The 13,493-nt window shown below is 38.1% G+C and overlaps 1 protein-coding gene across 1 annotated transcript in view; it reads right to left on the bottom strand.

Annotated features, from left to right (window-relative positions):
- The window catches only part of FBN2 (fibrillin 2), a 248,313-nt gene that overhangs the window by 229,868 nt on the left and 4,952 nt on the right, over positions 1–13,493 (bottom strand). Inside the window, exons 3-5 of the mRNA XM_006764368.2 lie at positions 12,778–12,876; positions 9,912–10,007; positions 286–381 (exon numbers count right to left, since the gene is read on the bottom strand). Of these exons, the coding sequence (XP_006764431.1) occupies positions 286–381; positions 9,912–10,007; positions 12,778–12,829 (244 nt within the window). The 5' untranslated portion in view covers positions 12,830–12,876. The remainder of the gene's footprint in view (positions 1–285; positions 382–9,911; positions 10,008–12,777; positions 12,877–13,493) is intronic.

The following is a 13,493-nucleotide window of genomic DNA, read 5'->3' as shown; positions in this document are numbered from 1 at the left end:
AATCTTAATTAAAAGCACATTATTAGAATGTGCCATCAGTCACTTATTCAATAGACATAGGCCCAGATTCGGCCTCTTGAAGTGAGGCCACTCTGGTGGAAAAAAACTGATACACTTCTGCTGCTATTAGCTATATTTCTAAAGCTCACCATTCAAGTTACAGACATAACTAAAAAAGGAAAACATTGCTTCATTTGAGAACTTCGGACAGGATAACAAAAAACTATACATTTTTACAATAAAATAGACTTCTCCAAAGTGAAGTTCGCATTTCTCTTTACTTACCTCTTTCGCACTGCGGACCAGTGAACCCATAAACACAAGCACAGCGGTTGGGTCCAATACAACGCCCACCATTCTGACATCCATTTTCACAGACGGCTGCACACAAACACAGCAAGAAGCTTATTACACAGCGAATCCCCAAGTACATCATAGTAGCGTGGAGATGCAGCCAATCATGAGCCTTACCTCCAAAACACGTTATAGTTCACATTATGCATTTCATAAATATATTTAAACGCATAGTGAGACAAAAGCCTACACAATTCATGTAAATCACATTGTTAAGCAAGTATCTGATAAAAGTTGTTTGTTTTTTTAAATCCTTACCTGAGGATATTTTTTAAAACATATTTTTATCGATTTCAAAGAGGAAGGGAGAGGGAGAGAGAAATAGAAACATCAATGATGAAAAAGAATCATTGGTCAGCTGCCTCCTGCACGCTGCCCACTGGGGATGGAGCCTGCAACCCAGGCATGTGCTCTGACCAGGAATCAAACTCACCCAAGAATATATTTTCCATTGATTGTTAGAGAGAGTGGAAGGGAGGAAGGGAGGAAGGGACAAGAGAGAGGGAGAAAGAAAGAGAGAGAGAGAGGTGAGAGAGACACATGGATTGGTTGCCCTCTGCACACGCCCTAACCTGGGCAGGGGATCAAACCTTGAACCGAGGTATATGCCCTTGACTGGGATTCAAACCCGCAAACCTGCCCTGATTGGTTTGGCTCAGTGGATGTAGTGTCAGCCTGAGGACTGAAGGATCCCGGGTTCGATTCCAGTCAGAGGCATGTACCTTGGTTGCAGGCACATCCCCAGTGGGGCGTGTGCAGGAGGCAGCTGATTGATGTTTCCCTCTCATTGATGTTTCTAACTCTCTATCCCTCTCTTCCTCTCTGTAAAAAATCAATAAAAAACAACAAAAATGTATTTTTTAAAAAAACACCTGCAAACCTTTGGTCTGTGGGCCAATGCTCTAACCACTGAGAAAACTGGCTAGGGCTGATAGAAGTTGTTGTTTTAAAATCATAATCACAAGGATTGGCTGGCTCTAATGCCCATCTACTTAGAAAATAACTATTCAATTCTCTATTTCAGTTCTAATAACCCTATAATCTATAACCTATAGGTAAGAATGTGAGTAAAATCTGGGGAAATATAGGAAAAAGGAGGCAGATTCTAAGCAGAAAGAGGGAGAAAGGAATGAGGGGATAATTGATATAGAAAAATAAAGAGGATATGGCAACAAAGCAAAGAAGCAGAAATCAGAGAAGAGAAAGAAGGCAAAAAAGGAGAGGTTAAACTAGGAAAGGGAAAAACTATCATGAAAAAGTGAGGGAAATATTATCAATTCAACAATAAAATACCGAAAGAAATAACTAATGTGTACAGAGAACGTGCAAGTTATAGATGAAAGAAAGGGAGAGACCTCACTGTGTCAGTACAATAAGCTCTTTCATAGAAAATTAACCCAGAGTCCAAAATTTTTAAGTGATGATGACAAACACATACAGACACGCGCTTTCACTCTTTCAGACTGAGGATGGGGAGTCCAGGATTCAGGGGTCAGAGAGATCCAGGGAGCCAGAACTGAACCTGAGCAGCTACTCTCTCCCCACTACACCATCCTCCATGTAATTTAGCTCAGCAGCCAAGACCTCAATAAGAAATCTCCGAAAAGATCACTTTCCTGATTCCTTGAAAAATAAATAGCCTGTGAACCATACTGAGGACTAACTAAATTCAAGAATCATGTCTTCTCCAAGAGAAAATACTGATGCTAAGAGCTTGTCTCTCAATCCACCCACCTTGTTGAACAGAATAAACACTGTCCACACAGATGAAGAAGAGGATTATACTCTGTGAGCTGAGCCCAAGAATAGGGTTGAAGAGTTTAAAGGGAAGTGAGGGGGGGAAAGAATAGTTATGTGCCCTGCAAGTGAGGTAAATACAAAAAATAAGAAACTCAATAAATAACGTGATATTTAAAGATGCAATAATGCCTTTTCCTTATCAGGAATATTGAACTGGATTACCTATCATCGACCAAATGCTCAGAATAGCTTCTGTTCTGCTGGCAGTAGCAAGACCAAAGCACACTTTGAAACAAAAGGTATCTTCACCTTAAAGCATCAATGTGCCAATGGTCTTCAAATTCTTTGTCTGCACCAGGCTTTGCTCAAAGGCAGGATTCTGTGTACATTTGCACAAGGACATCTCCCTAAGAACCATACCTTTCTGTTCTTCATTTCTTAAAAGGACCACTTACAAATAGTCACTGCCTTGAAATACGGATAGGGCAGTAAATTAGATGAATATAGATAGAGGATAAAAGAAAGGGAATAAAGGGCATGAGAAAGATGGGGGTGGACAGGAACGCTGGAAGAAAACAAAAACCTGAAAGAGAACTCTCAATAGTAATTCCACAGAAACAAATGCCAAGATTTGAAGATTTCGATTACTAAAAATATATACGGCAAAAATGTAGCACTCAGCTAATGTAATTCATTATAATCGTGAGGAATTTTCTTTAAATATTATCAAACTGTAAGAAATGTAAATGAAGGTCATTTTTCCACCCTGGATGGATAGCTCAGTTGGGTAGAACATTGTCCCAAAGTTGTGGGTTTGATCCCCAGTCAGAGCACATATACGAATTAACCAAGGAATGCATAAATAAGTGGAACAATGAATCAATGTTTCTCTTTCTCTCAAAAAAGTATCTTTCCAGATATATTTTCATTAGACTTATGCTAGCCTTTCAGATATGAATGGGAAAAGCGTTCATGACTGACACTCAGAACGTATCTGTGGGAAGGCGGAGGAAGGGCTTCTCTCAGGGTTTTCCAAAACAGAGCTTCCAAATGCAGGTAGGAAAACAGGCTGGGTTCATCTTGAGCTTGTATTGGAAAGAGAACATCCAATAGAGATTAAGCCTGGTTTAATTTAGATTAGCAATGCCTCTCTTTTCTCATTCAATTTTTTTTTTTGTTTTAGAAACATTATTGTCCATTTAAAAAAGTATGTTAACATAGAAAATGGTTTTATTTTGTTATTTTAAATGAATTCAACATTTTTAATTTCTCAATTTTCATTTTTAATAGATAAATATCAGTAGATATAACCCATTTAAACAAAAGATTTGGGGGGTACCTGAATAATTTTTTAAAAAATATAAAGGGGTGCAGTGAAGAATAAAAGATGATATCCACTGATACAGCCATTTGCTTATATTCCTAGCTCTCACGTAAGAGTGAGTTCTTCCAGGACAGGGACCAGAGTGTGTCTGACTTTGTTTTCCCATCACCCAATGCAGTATTTGATGTACCACAGATACTTTTTCAAAAACCCTGCAATATGTCAAATTTCACAGCCTTTTTCCCACTATTTTGGGAAGCAGAATGATTCAGTGAATAGATCAGGAGTTCTGCTCTCCCCAGTATATCCTAATCACATCTTTCCAATCCTCAGCCTGTAAAATAGTGCAAATAGTCCCTACCCCATAGAAGTATGAGGATTAAATAAAACAGTGTATAAAATAACATACACAGTGGCTAGACATTAAAGGTATTCTACAAACCTTCACTCCCTTTCTCTTTTATACTACAGAGTATTTGTATGAAAACAACTTACTCTACAACATCCAATGTTTACACTGAAGAGCAACAGCAAAAAAGGGGAAGCGGTAAATACATATAAAATTGGAACAACAAAAAAGAGGTAATTTTCCTTCCTTTGAATAAGTTATAACAAAAGTTATTTTATAACATAATATATTTTGTAACAAAACATAACAGAGGCAGACATTTACATTCAACTAGAGTTGGAAAGAAACTTGAATATGCCTACACTTCCACCATGGAAAGAATGCTGACCACCCAAGACGAAAAAAATGCCTACACCTGATATAAGATATAGCAAAAGACAGGAGAGCAAAAGATATACTATAAAGGAAATAGGAAGCTGGTTTCTTAACTACAGAAAGCTGGGGAGAAGGGAAAAGCATACCCTGTCTCATGCTGGTCAGCCTGTGAAACAGAGCACTGACAATGTACTGCAGAAGCTTAAAGATTTTTATTCAGTAAATATTTACTGAGAACCTACTTGTACAAAGTAATATGGCAAGTATATGTTTTTATTAACAGACTCTTATACCATTAACTTAGGTACAGACACTGAGACATGTTATGGTTGATACTTTTACACAAACATCTATCTATACATATAAATGCCTAAGTGACTGTTACAACAGGTCGACCGGTCTCTATGACATGCACTGACCACCAGGAGACAAATGCTCGATGCAGGAGCTGCCCCCTGGTGGTCAGTGTGCTTCCACAGCTAACCTCCCACTGCCAGCCAACCTCCCCCGGTCCCTCCCCCTGGCGGGCTCTGATCAACCCAATCAAGACTAGGCAAGATGGGCCCCCACTGGCCGAGGGACCCCACCCATGCATGAATTCGTGCACCAGGCCTCTAGTATTAGATAAAAATAGCACACTAGACCAGGCTAAAATGCTAAAGAGATGAAAGAAACAAAAGCCTATTGTTTTGACATAGGACAATATGAATCTTTACTATTGGCTCTATCTTCTTTATTTATCTTCCAGGATTCCACACTCTCCCTGTTTTCCTCCTATTTCATTGTCTACTCTTTCTCATTCTTCTCTGATGACTTCTCTTCATCTTCTCCATCTCAAAACGCTGGGCTAAATCAGGGCCCTGCCTTCAAACCACTTCTCTATCTATATCAACAACCTAGTGTTTTCATTTAGGCCTATCATTAAAAGAGTATTGACTCTCTCTGGATCTGTGCTTTTCCTTTTTTTCTTAACCAGTCCACCATCAGCACCCACTTTCTTTCATAGATTCTACATCCAAAATACAAGCAGAATCCTAGCACTCATCACATCCTCAATTACTACAGCATCATTCACCAGCACCATGAAGTAGCCTCCTAACTGGCAGCCTCTCATTTTCTCTTGCCCTTTCTATAATCCAGTTTCAACAAATCAATCCAGCCAGAATGAATTTTTTTAAAAATGTCAGATCATATCACTCCATTGCTCAAATGCCCCAATGGCTTCCACTAATATTGAGGGTACAGTCCAAATTTCTTTCCTTAGTCTATAAGGCCCTACACCTCCATCCCTGAACTCACCTCCCACCATTATCTCCTTTCCTCCAGCCACATGCATGGGTCTTCTTATTGTTTCCATAATACACAAAATCTGTTCCCACCACAGGTCCTTAGAAGTTGCTTTTCCCTCTGCTTATAACCCTTTCCCCACTGATCTAAAAGCACAGACGCAGGTGTGTGTTCAAAGTCATCTTCTCAGACATCACCAATGTAAACTAGAGAACTGCTTATCCTGACCCAGACTATCTCCCCCTTACTCATTATTCTTCTAGAACTCTCATTACCTAATTTGTTTTAGGTATTTACCTTTTCACCTACTTGTTAATTGTCTTCCTTACCAAATATAAGCTCTGTGAGAGTAGGGCATCATCTTGTTTGCTCACTGATGTACTCCCAGCACCTTGCATAGTGTGGGGCACACAGTAGTTACTCAATATACATGACAAAATAAAATGAAAAGACTGCTTTCTGAAGAATGCTTTATACATTTCTAGGGAAGCAGCTAAGCAGTTTTAAAATGTTTTCATAATTCTCATTTTTGCAATCATATTTCCAGAGTTTTTCTGGATTCACAAGCTGAAAATTATTACACCTGCTTCTTTACTCACAGTATAGTAACACTCTTAGAAAGTATCTTCCTCGAACTATTTCTAGAGCTGATACGTACTAGTTATCTTACCTTCCCTTTTTATTTGCTGACCAATGAATTTTGTTGGTTACATATTCTGTTTGTACTATATGTTCTACTACCCCTGAGATAAATGTTGGGCAACGATGGCTTTATCCCATAATATATCTTAGAGAACAAATTTTCAGGTATCGGCTGCTTTTCTGACCCAGTGCTTTTCGCTTTCTCCTGAATGGAAATCAATATGGTTTGATACGGCCAGAAGAACATAAAAACGCCTCCTCCAGGAAGGGAAACCACTTATCATCCCTCATTTCCCATTTCCGCGTGAAGAACAGGGAAGGGACACACCTACCAGAGCTCTTTCTGCAGAACCTTCAGGAAAATACAGACACACACACACACCCAGATAGGTACAGCAGCTGAATTCAGACTGAACGTGGCTAGTTTCAAGATAGCTTTGAGCAAATACTCGGAAAGATTAACTTGAGGCGAGGTTCTTCACTCTTTAATTTTAAAGTAATTATGATTTTCCCCTGAAAGAGTGAAAAGTTGAGTTTCCAGAAGAATAGTTGTGTCTCTCTTCTCTGGCTACTGAACTCTGTAAAAGACATGATCAGTTATTCTAATGCTTTTATAGATATAAAGGTAAAAATCTGCCTGCTTATTAATGTCATGTTCATAATATATTTTTCCTTTTTTATGATTATAAATTGGAGTCCACTGTATAAATTTTGGAAACACCTGAATGAAATGAAAAGATATAAAAAAGAAATCAACCATGAAAAACTAAACTTTTCTAGAATTTCTGTTCCTCTCATCCAGCTCTTTCCTGCTCTCACCAGGCAAACCAAAAAAAATGTGTTACATTGGCAACTCCTACTTTTGCAAGAAAACTGGCCTCAGTGCACTGTATTCTCTTAAATACTTTAACAATCCATTTCCCTAACTGCAGTCAATCTCAGATTACCCTAATAGTTTTTGCCATACTTGAGAACCACCCACATAAGAGGCTTACAAACTGTGACCCACAGGCCAGACATGGCAAAGGGCCTGTTTCTGCACTGCCCATGAACTGGGAGGAGATTTCACACTTTATGTAGTTGAAAAAGAAAAAGGAAAATATTTCTGTGACAGTGGAAATTGGATGAAATTCAAATTTCTGTGATCATAAATATAGTTTTACTGAGACACAGCCAAGCTCCTTCGTTTACATGTCACCCATAGTCACCTTTGCACTAAAATGGCAGAGCTCAGTAGTTGGTCATGAGACCATGAAGTCTAAAATATTTACTATCTAACTTTTATAGAAAATGTTGGCCTAATCCTCCTCTTAACAGAATATTTTTCTTGAAATTGATTCACTACTTATTTGAAATGATCTTAAAAGAAAACTTTATAGCACTTATAAGCAGAAAACTAGAATCACCCTAACTTGAAGACAATCTTAAAAATAACTTTAACAACCACAAGGAGATATCACTTCCTATCTATTAGGATGCCTATCATTGAAAAACACCCACAGAAAGAACAGTGTTGGCCAGGGTGTGGAGAAATTGGAACCCTTGTGCAATTGCTGGTGGGAATGTAAAAGGGTGCAGCCACCATGGAAAACAGTATTGCAGCTCCTCAAAAAATTAAAAATAGAACTACCACATGATTCAGTAATTCCACTTATGGATATACTAGTATACCCAGTAGAACTGAAAGCAGAGGCTCAAATGGATGTTTGTATACTCATGTTCACAGCAGCATTATTCACAATAACAAAAAGATGGAAGCACCTCATGTGTCCATTGATGGAAAAATTCATAAATAAAATATGCTATATACATAAAATGGAATACTATTCAGCTTTAAAGGGAAGGATCTTCTCATATCTATAATAATAAAAATGTAGTATGATAATTAGACCAGACAGCCAAATGACCCTCAGGATGTCATTTAGGACGTCCTTCTGCACAAAGCTGCGGTGGCAGGGGCCGAGGCAGAGATGGTTAGAGGAGATCAGGCAGGCAGGCGAGTGGTTAGGGGCGATCAGGCAGGCAGGTGAGTGGTTAGGGGTGATGAGGCAGGCATGCAGAGGGGTTACAAGCAATCAGGCAGGCAGGCAGGTGAGCAGTTAGGAGCCAGTAGTCCTGGATTGCGAGAGGGATGTCCGACTGCGAGATCGGGCCTAAACCAGCAGTTGGACATCCCCCAAGGGGTCCTGGATTGCAAGAGGGTGCAGGCCAGGCTGAGGGGCCACCCCCTCTGCACAAATTTTGTGCACCAGGCCTCTAGTACACTATAATAGGGATGAACCATGAACAAAATTATGCTAAGTAAAGTAAGCCAGTCACAAATAAACAAGTACTATATGATCATAGTTATATGAGGTACTTAGAGTAGTCAAATTCACAGAGACAGAAAGTAGAATGGTGGCTGCCAGGAGCTAGGGTGAGAGAGAAATGGGGAGTTACTGTTTAATGGGTACACAGTTTTAGTTTAGCAACAAGAAAAAAGGGGCTGTAGATGGATGGTGGTGATGACTGCACAACAATGTGAATGTGCTTAATACTACTAAACTGTAAAATTAAAAATGGTTAAAATGGAAATGTTTAAGTTATATACATTTTACTACAATTTAAAAACATTTTAACTGCAACAAAATAAAATTAATTTAATTTAAAAGAAGCTAGATATTCTTGCACATCTAAGACTCAGTCTTTTTTATTTTAAAAAAGCTTATGAGCAATTCTTAGGGAGGCCTTATAGATTAGCAACAGCAAAACCACAGTCTGAATCTGATGAAATGCAAATGAAGTAAATAGGGACTTTCTTACAATTAATGATTCCGCTTTCTTTCATGTCATGTCCTTCCCATAAGAGTCCCACAATTTGGGAAACACTAATCTAAAGTATTCCCCAGTGATGTGTCACAATCCAGGAGCTACAGTCTTTACATCTTTGCCAAAATATTATTTCTTGATTAGTACAGGATATTCTCCAGTGATTGAAGATAAGAGCTTTGCTGGATTAAAGTTCCCTCTTTCATAATGACATCTAATTTCTATTTTTAAATTTTTTATTGATGTCAGAGAGGAAGGGAGAGGGAGAGAGAAAGATAGAAACATCAATATGAGAATCATTGATCAGCTGCCTCCTGCACACCCCCTCCTGGGGATCAAGCCCGCAACACAGGCATGTGCCCTCGACCGGAATCGAACCCAGGACCTTTCAGTCTGCAGGCCAATGCTCTATCCATTGGGCCAAACCAGCTAGGGTGATGACATCTAATTTCTAAAAAATCATTTCACAGCCCTGTACTATGGTATTATATAATTAAATATATTTTGAGCAAAGGACAATTTATAAGATTGGCTCTCCAAGGTTTAATTTTGAGAAATCCTAAAAAAATCATATATATTATTATATAGACATACACACACAACACATATATATACACATAAATATAAATATGTGTATGTGTGTGTATATATATGCGTATATATATATATATATAGAGAGAGAGAGAGAGAGAAAGAGAGAGATCGAAGCAAAGAAAACCACTATTTTTTCAGAAAGGTATACCAATTTTATGGAGATAAAAAGAAACAATATTTACTGGTGACGTGTCAAATTTGATAAAGCACTAGTAGTATTCAACAACATCAATACTACACAGTGCAAAAATTATTTAAAAGTCAGAAAAAAACCCTTTAGATAAAATTTCGAAATTCAGTTGTAAAGTATGCTTACTACATAAAATTACTTTTTTAAAGGATCATGGGCTTCACAAGACCTTACATTATGATTTAGTATGAAATACCTACTAAATCTCATAATTTCTACTAAATCAAGTCTATGCTAATGTTCCTTACGTTGTCCACAGTAAGTTCCAATATATCCCTTCTGGCACTGGCAATGGTCTTCTGCACAGGTCCCACCATTCATGCATCTAACGCTGCATTGCTGAACTGCAAAGGACAAAAAAAATTATAATAATATCAATGGTCAAAATCACAGTATCTGTGAGTATAGAACTATACCAAATATTCAAGTCAATGAAAATGTTATACCCCAAGCAGATCTGTATATATTTGTAGTAAGTGCACAAATGAACATATCTGTTACAATATATGCTATTAAGTACATGTTTAAGATATATTATACTTTCAGTGTGAAAGGAAATAAATATAAGGTAACTAGTAGTGTAGTTTCCAAGATGCAGGAGACAGTGTAACTGTTCAGAATGCAGGGGCTAAGTACCTGCCGTATGTGGTCAGTGCCCTGCTATCATGATGGTCTTGGTATCTACTCTCATGGAGCTTCCATTTCCATGGGAAATAGACAAAACACAAGAAAACAAATGCCATGATGTCATTATAAATTATGATTAAGTTCTCTGAAGGAAACTGTGTTGTAAAGGAGAACAGTTCGGAGCCAGAAGGTACCTCGACTCAGGAACCAGATGAGGCCACTCTGATGCAACATTAAACTGAATTCTGAAGGACTAGAATGAGCCACACATGAGAAGTACCAAGGAGGAACCTCACGGGGAGAGGGCCCACCAAACCAAAAGGTCTTAGGATAATAAAAGGTTTCCTCTGAAGAACTAAAAGGTTCACATGATTATAAAGAGGACGGTTGGGAAGAGAAAACCTTAGAGAAGCCGTCAGCTAGATAATGCAAGGCTTCCTGTGCCATAGAAGCGTTTGCATTATCCCAAATTCAACTGGGAATCATCGAAAGGATATAAATAAGACAATAAAGTGATGATTTATATTTTTAAAAGACTACTTTAGCTGCTTTGCAGAGAATGGATTTAATGAGGACAAGAGTAGAAGCTAGAGAAACCATCAAGAGGTTACTGCAATAGTCCAGGTGAGAGGTGAGGGTGGCTTGAACCACTTGGCAGCAGTGGTGATGGAAAGAAGATGGATTTGAGATAATACTTTCCAGTAGAACTGGTAGGTCTTCTTAAAAAGAGTTGATGTGAGAAAAAGAGAAGCAGTTGCTTAATTACTGTGTGGATGGTAGTGCCATTTGCTGAGGCAAGAAAAACTGTGGAAGAAGTAGACTGTGGTCAGTAATGAATCAACAGTTTCATGTGACCAAGTTTCAGATGCATTCAGGTGGAGACGTTGAATAGATAAATGGAACATGTGAATGTAAGGCCCAGTGGAAGGATCTACTCCAGAGATAATTATGAGTTAGGAACATCTTGGTAGTACTTGAAGGCATATATATAAATGTCATCCACAGAGGACAGACCTCTTGGGGAATACCAAACATTAAATGAAAGGCTAATGAAGGAGATACAGAAAGGAGACTAAAAAATAACAACTAAGAAAAGGAGGATAGTAGGCCACTGATAAGTGAAGGGAAAGGAAAGTGCTTCAAGAAGATAGTGATTAATGGTGATTAATACTTTAGGAAGGTGGAGCAGGATAAAGACTAGAAAGAGTAGAAAAGTTTGTGATGGAAAGGTTGATAGTATTAGTCAAGACTAAATGACTAATTTATGGATTCCCTACTGAATTATATACCGTAAACCAAGGGTGGGCCAGGGATTATTCAGCTATCCAGGTAGAGGAATTAGGTAAAATTTCTTCAGGATTGGGTTTTTTGCTGAGGGCATATATGATAAAAATAAGAAAATAGGATAATGAAGATACAGGCAAGGGTTTCTTCCAGGCAATCAGCCAAGGAATGTTTGGGATAAGTGTACAGGAAATTTGCTAAAAAGTCTCGATGAATTCTGAGTAATAGGTTTTAAAAGGCTGTGACAATGACAGATTATTTTCAAAGAAAGTGAAACTAGAGTTTTAATCAGAAGTTCCATCAGAAAGACAATGACAATTCTTACATGAATCTTGAATCTTATATTACTAACTCATTGGGATTTTCTATTACCTTTACTTGGGGAGATTTTGTGGAGAAAAATGTTAAAAGTGTAACAAGTTCACACTACTTTAAGGCAGACATAAAGATGTATTTAATTATTGAGCAGTTAAATAAACAATACCAGCTTCCTCCTTGTTATAATGCTATCTTAAACACTGCCTAAAAGATTAACCTGGGACTTAAAGACCCAACACTTTCTAAATGGGTCGTTAATAATACAATCTTAGTCCACTGTTACAGTGATCTTACAGAGCTGTTGGGAGTTAATATGTGTAAAGTAAAATAAGTTAATATATGTGAAGCATCTGGTCAGTAAATAATAAATATTTGTTCTCTCCTCAATCTTTTGATCCTTCCCCTCTAGTTAACCCACAAAACAGGATATGAGCCTCAGGAGTTAAGCAAGGTAATAAATAGAGCCTAGGGTTGAGTCTATAGGTTTAGGCTTCAGAATATCTGAATTCAAATCTGTTACCTTGGGCAAGTTACTTATGTGTGCTTCAATCTCCTTCTCTCTAAAATGCAGTAACAATAGTATCTCATAGTGTCCGTGTGAGGATTAAATAAGTGATACAAACACTTGGCACACTGTAAAAACCCAGTAAATTATAGCTATTGTTCACAAAGAGTCACTTCTCCATTGAACCCAGGCTCTTTCACTGCACAGACACATAGCTTCTGGACCAGAAATATATCACCCAAGACTTACTCCAAAGATTAAACCAGACGTAGCTAGTGAGGAAAATAATCATGGATTTATAGCCTCATTGAAAAGGACATTTAGGATTTACTCAAAAGCTTAAGGATAATGCAGCAAATAAGGTCACATAAGAAACATACTTGATTTTGATCCACAGGTCGGTGATATTTGGCCACTGGAACAAGTACACATGTTAGGACGGGAACAAAATCCATCTCCACAACTATTTCTACATATTGCTGCAGAAAGCACAATAGGGAAATAAATGAATAATTAGGTAATAAGCCATGGTTTACAACACGAGAAAGCTATAGTTAAAAACAATAAATTTGGAAAACTAAAATATAAAATATGTAATGTCTAATTTCAGATATGCAATCAAATTACCCATTGTAGACATGAGAACAAGTATCATAAGGTGCAAACAAATGAAGCTATTTCAAGTTCCATATTTCTAATTGTTGAGCTCTCCTATATACAGGTTGTCTTTTCTACAAGTCAGAGTTTATATGCAGAATTTACCATGAGAAGACAGTCTTGGACCTAGTAGGGAGCTGGGAGGGTTGATGAAACCCAGAGGTCCTGCATACTCTCGGAAAATACAACCCACTCTGTAAGGGACCTTCATAGGAGACAGGGAATGTGAAATTGGCTGAGCCAGAGACTCCAGGCCCTAATGACTTGGCCAAGCCCCAGGGGTTCAATGCACATTCCTTCCCGGCTGGTATCTGACCTGCACCATCATCAATCTTTATTCCCTTAATAATTCCTTCTCTCCTTCCTCCAACCTTTCTTCTCCCATATTATCTCCACAACCTCTCCTCTTCCTGCTGCTCAGAGAAGCTGGCGACATTTT

Source organism: Myotis davidii, unplaced genomic scaffold (genome assembly GCF_000327345.1).
Source record: "Myotis davidii unplaced genomic scaffold, ASM32734v1 scaffold159, whole genome shotgun sequence".
NCBI lineage: Eukaryota > Metazoa > Chordata > Mammalia > Chiroptera > Vespertilionidae > Myotis > Myotis davidii.
This window is presented reverse-complemented; position numbering and strand designations above follow the sequence as displayed.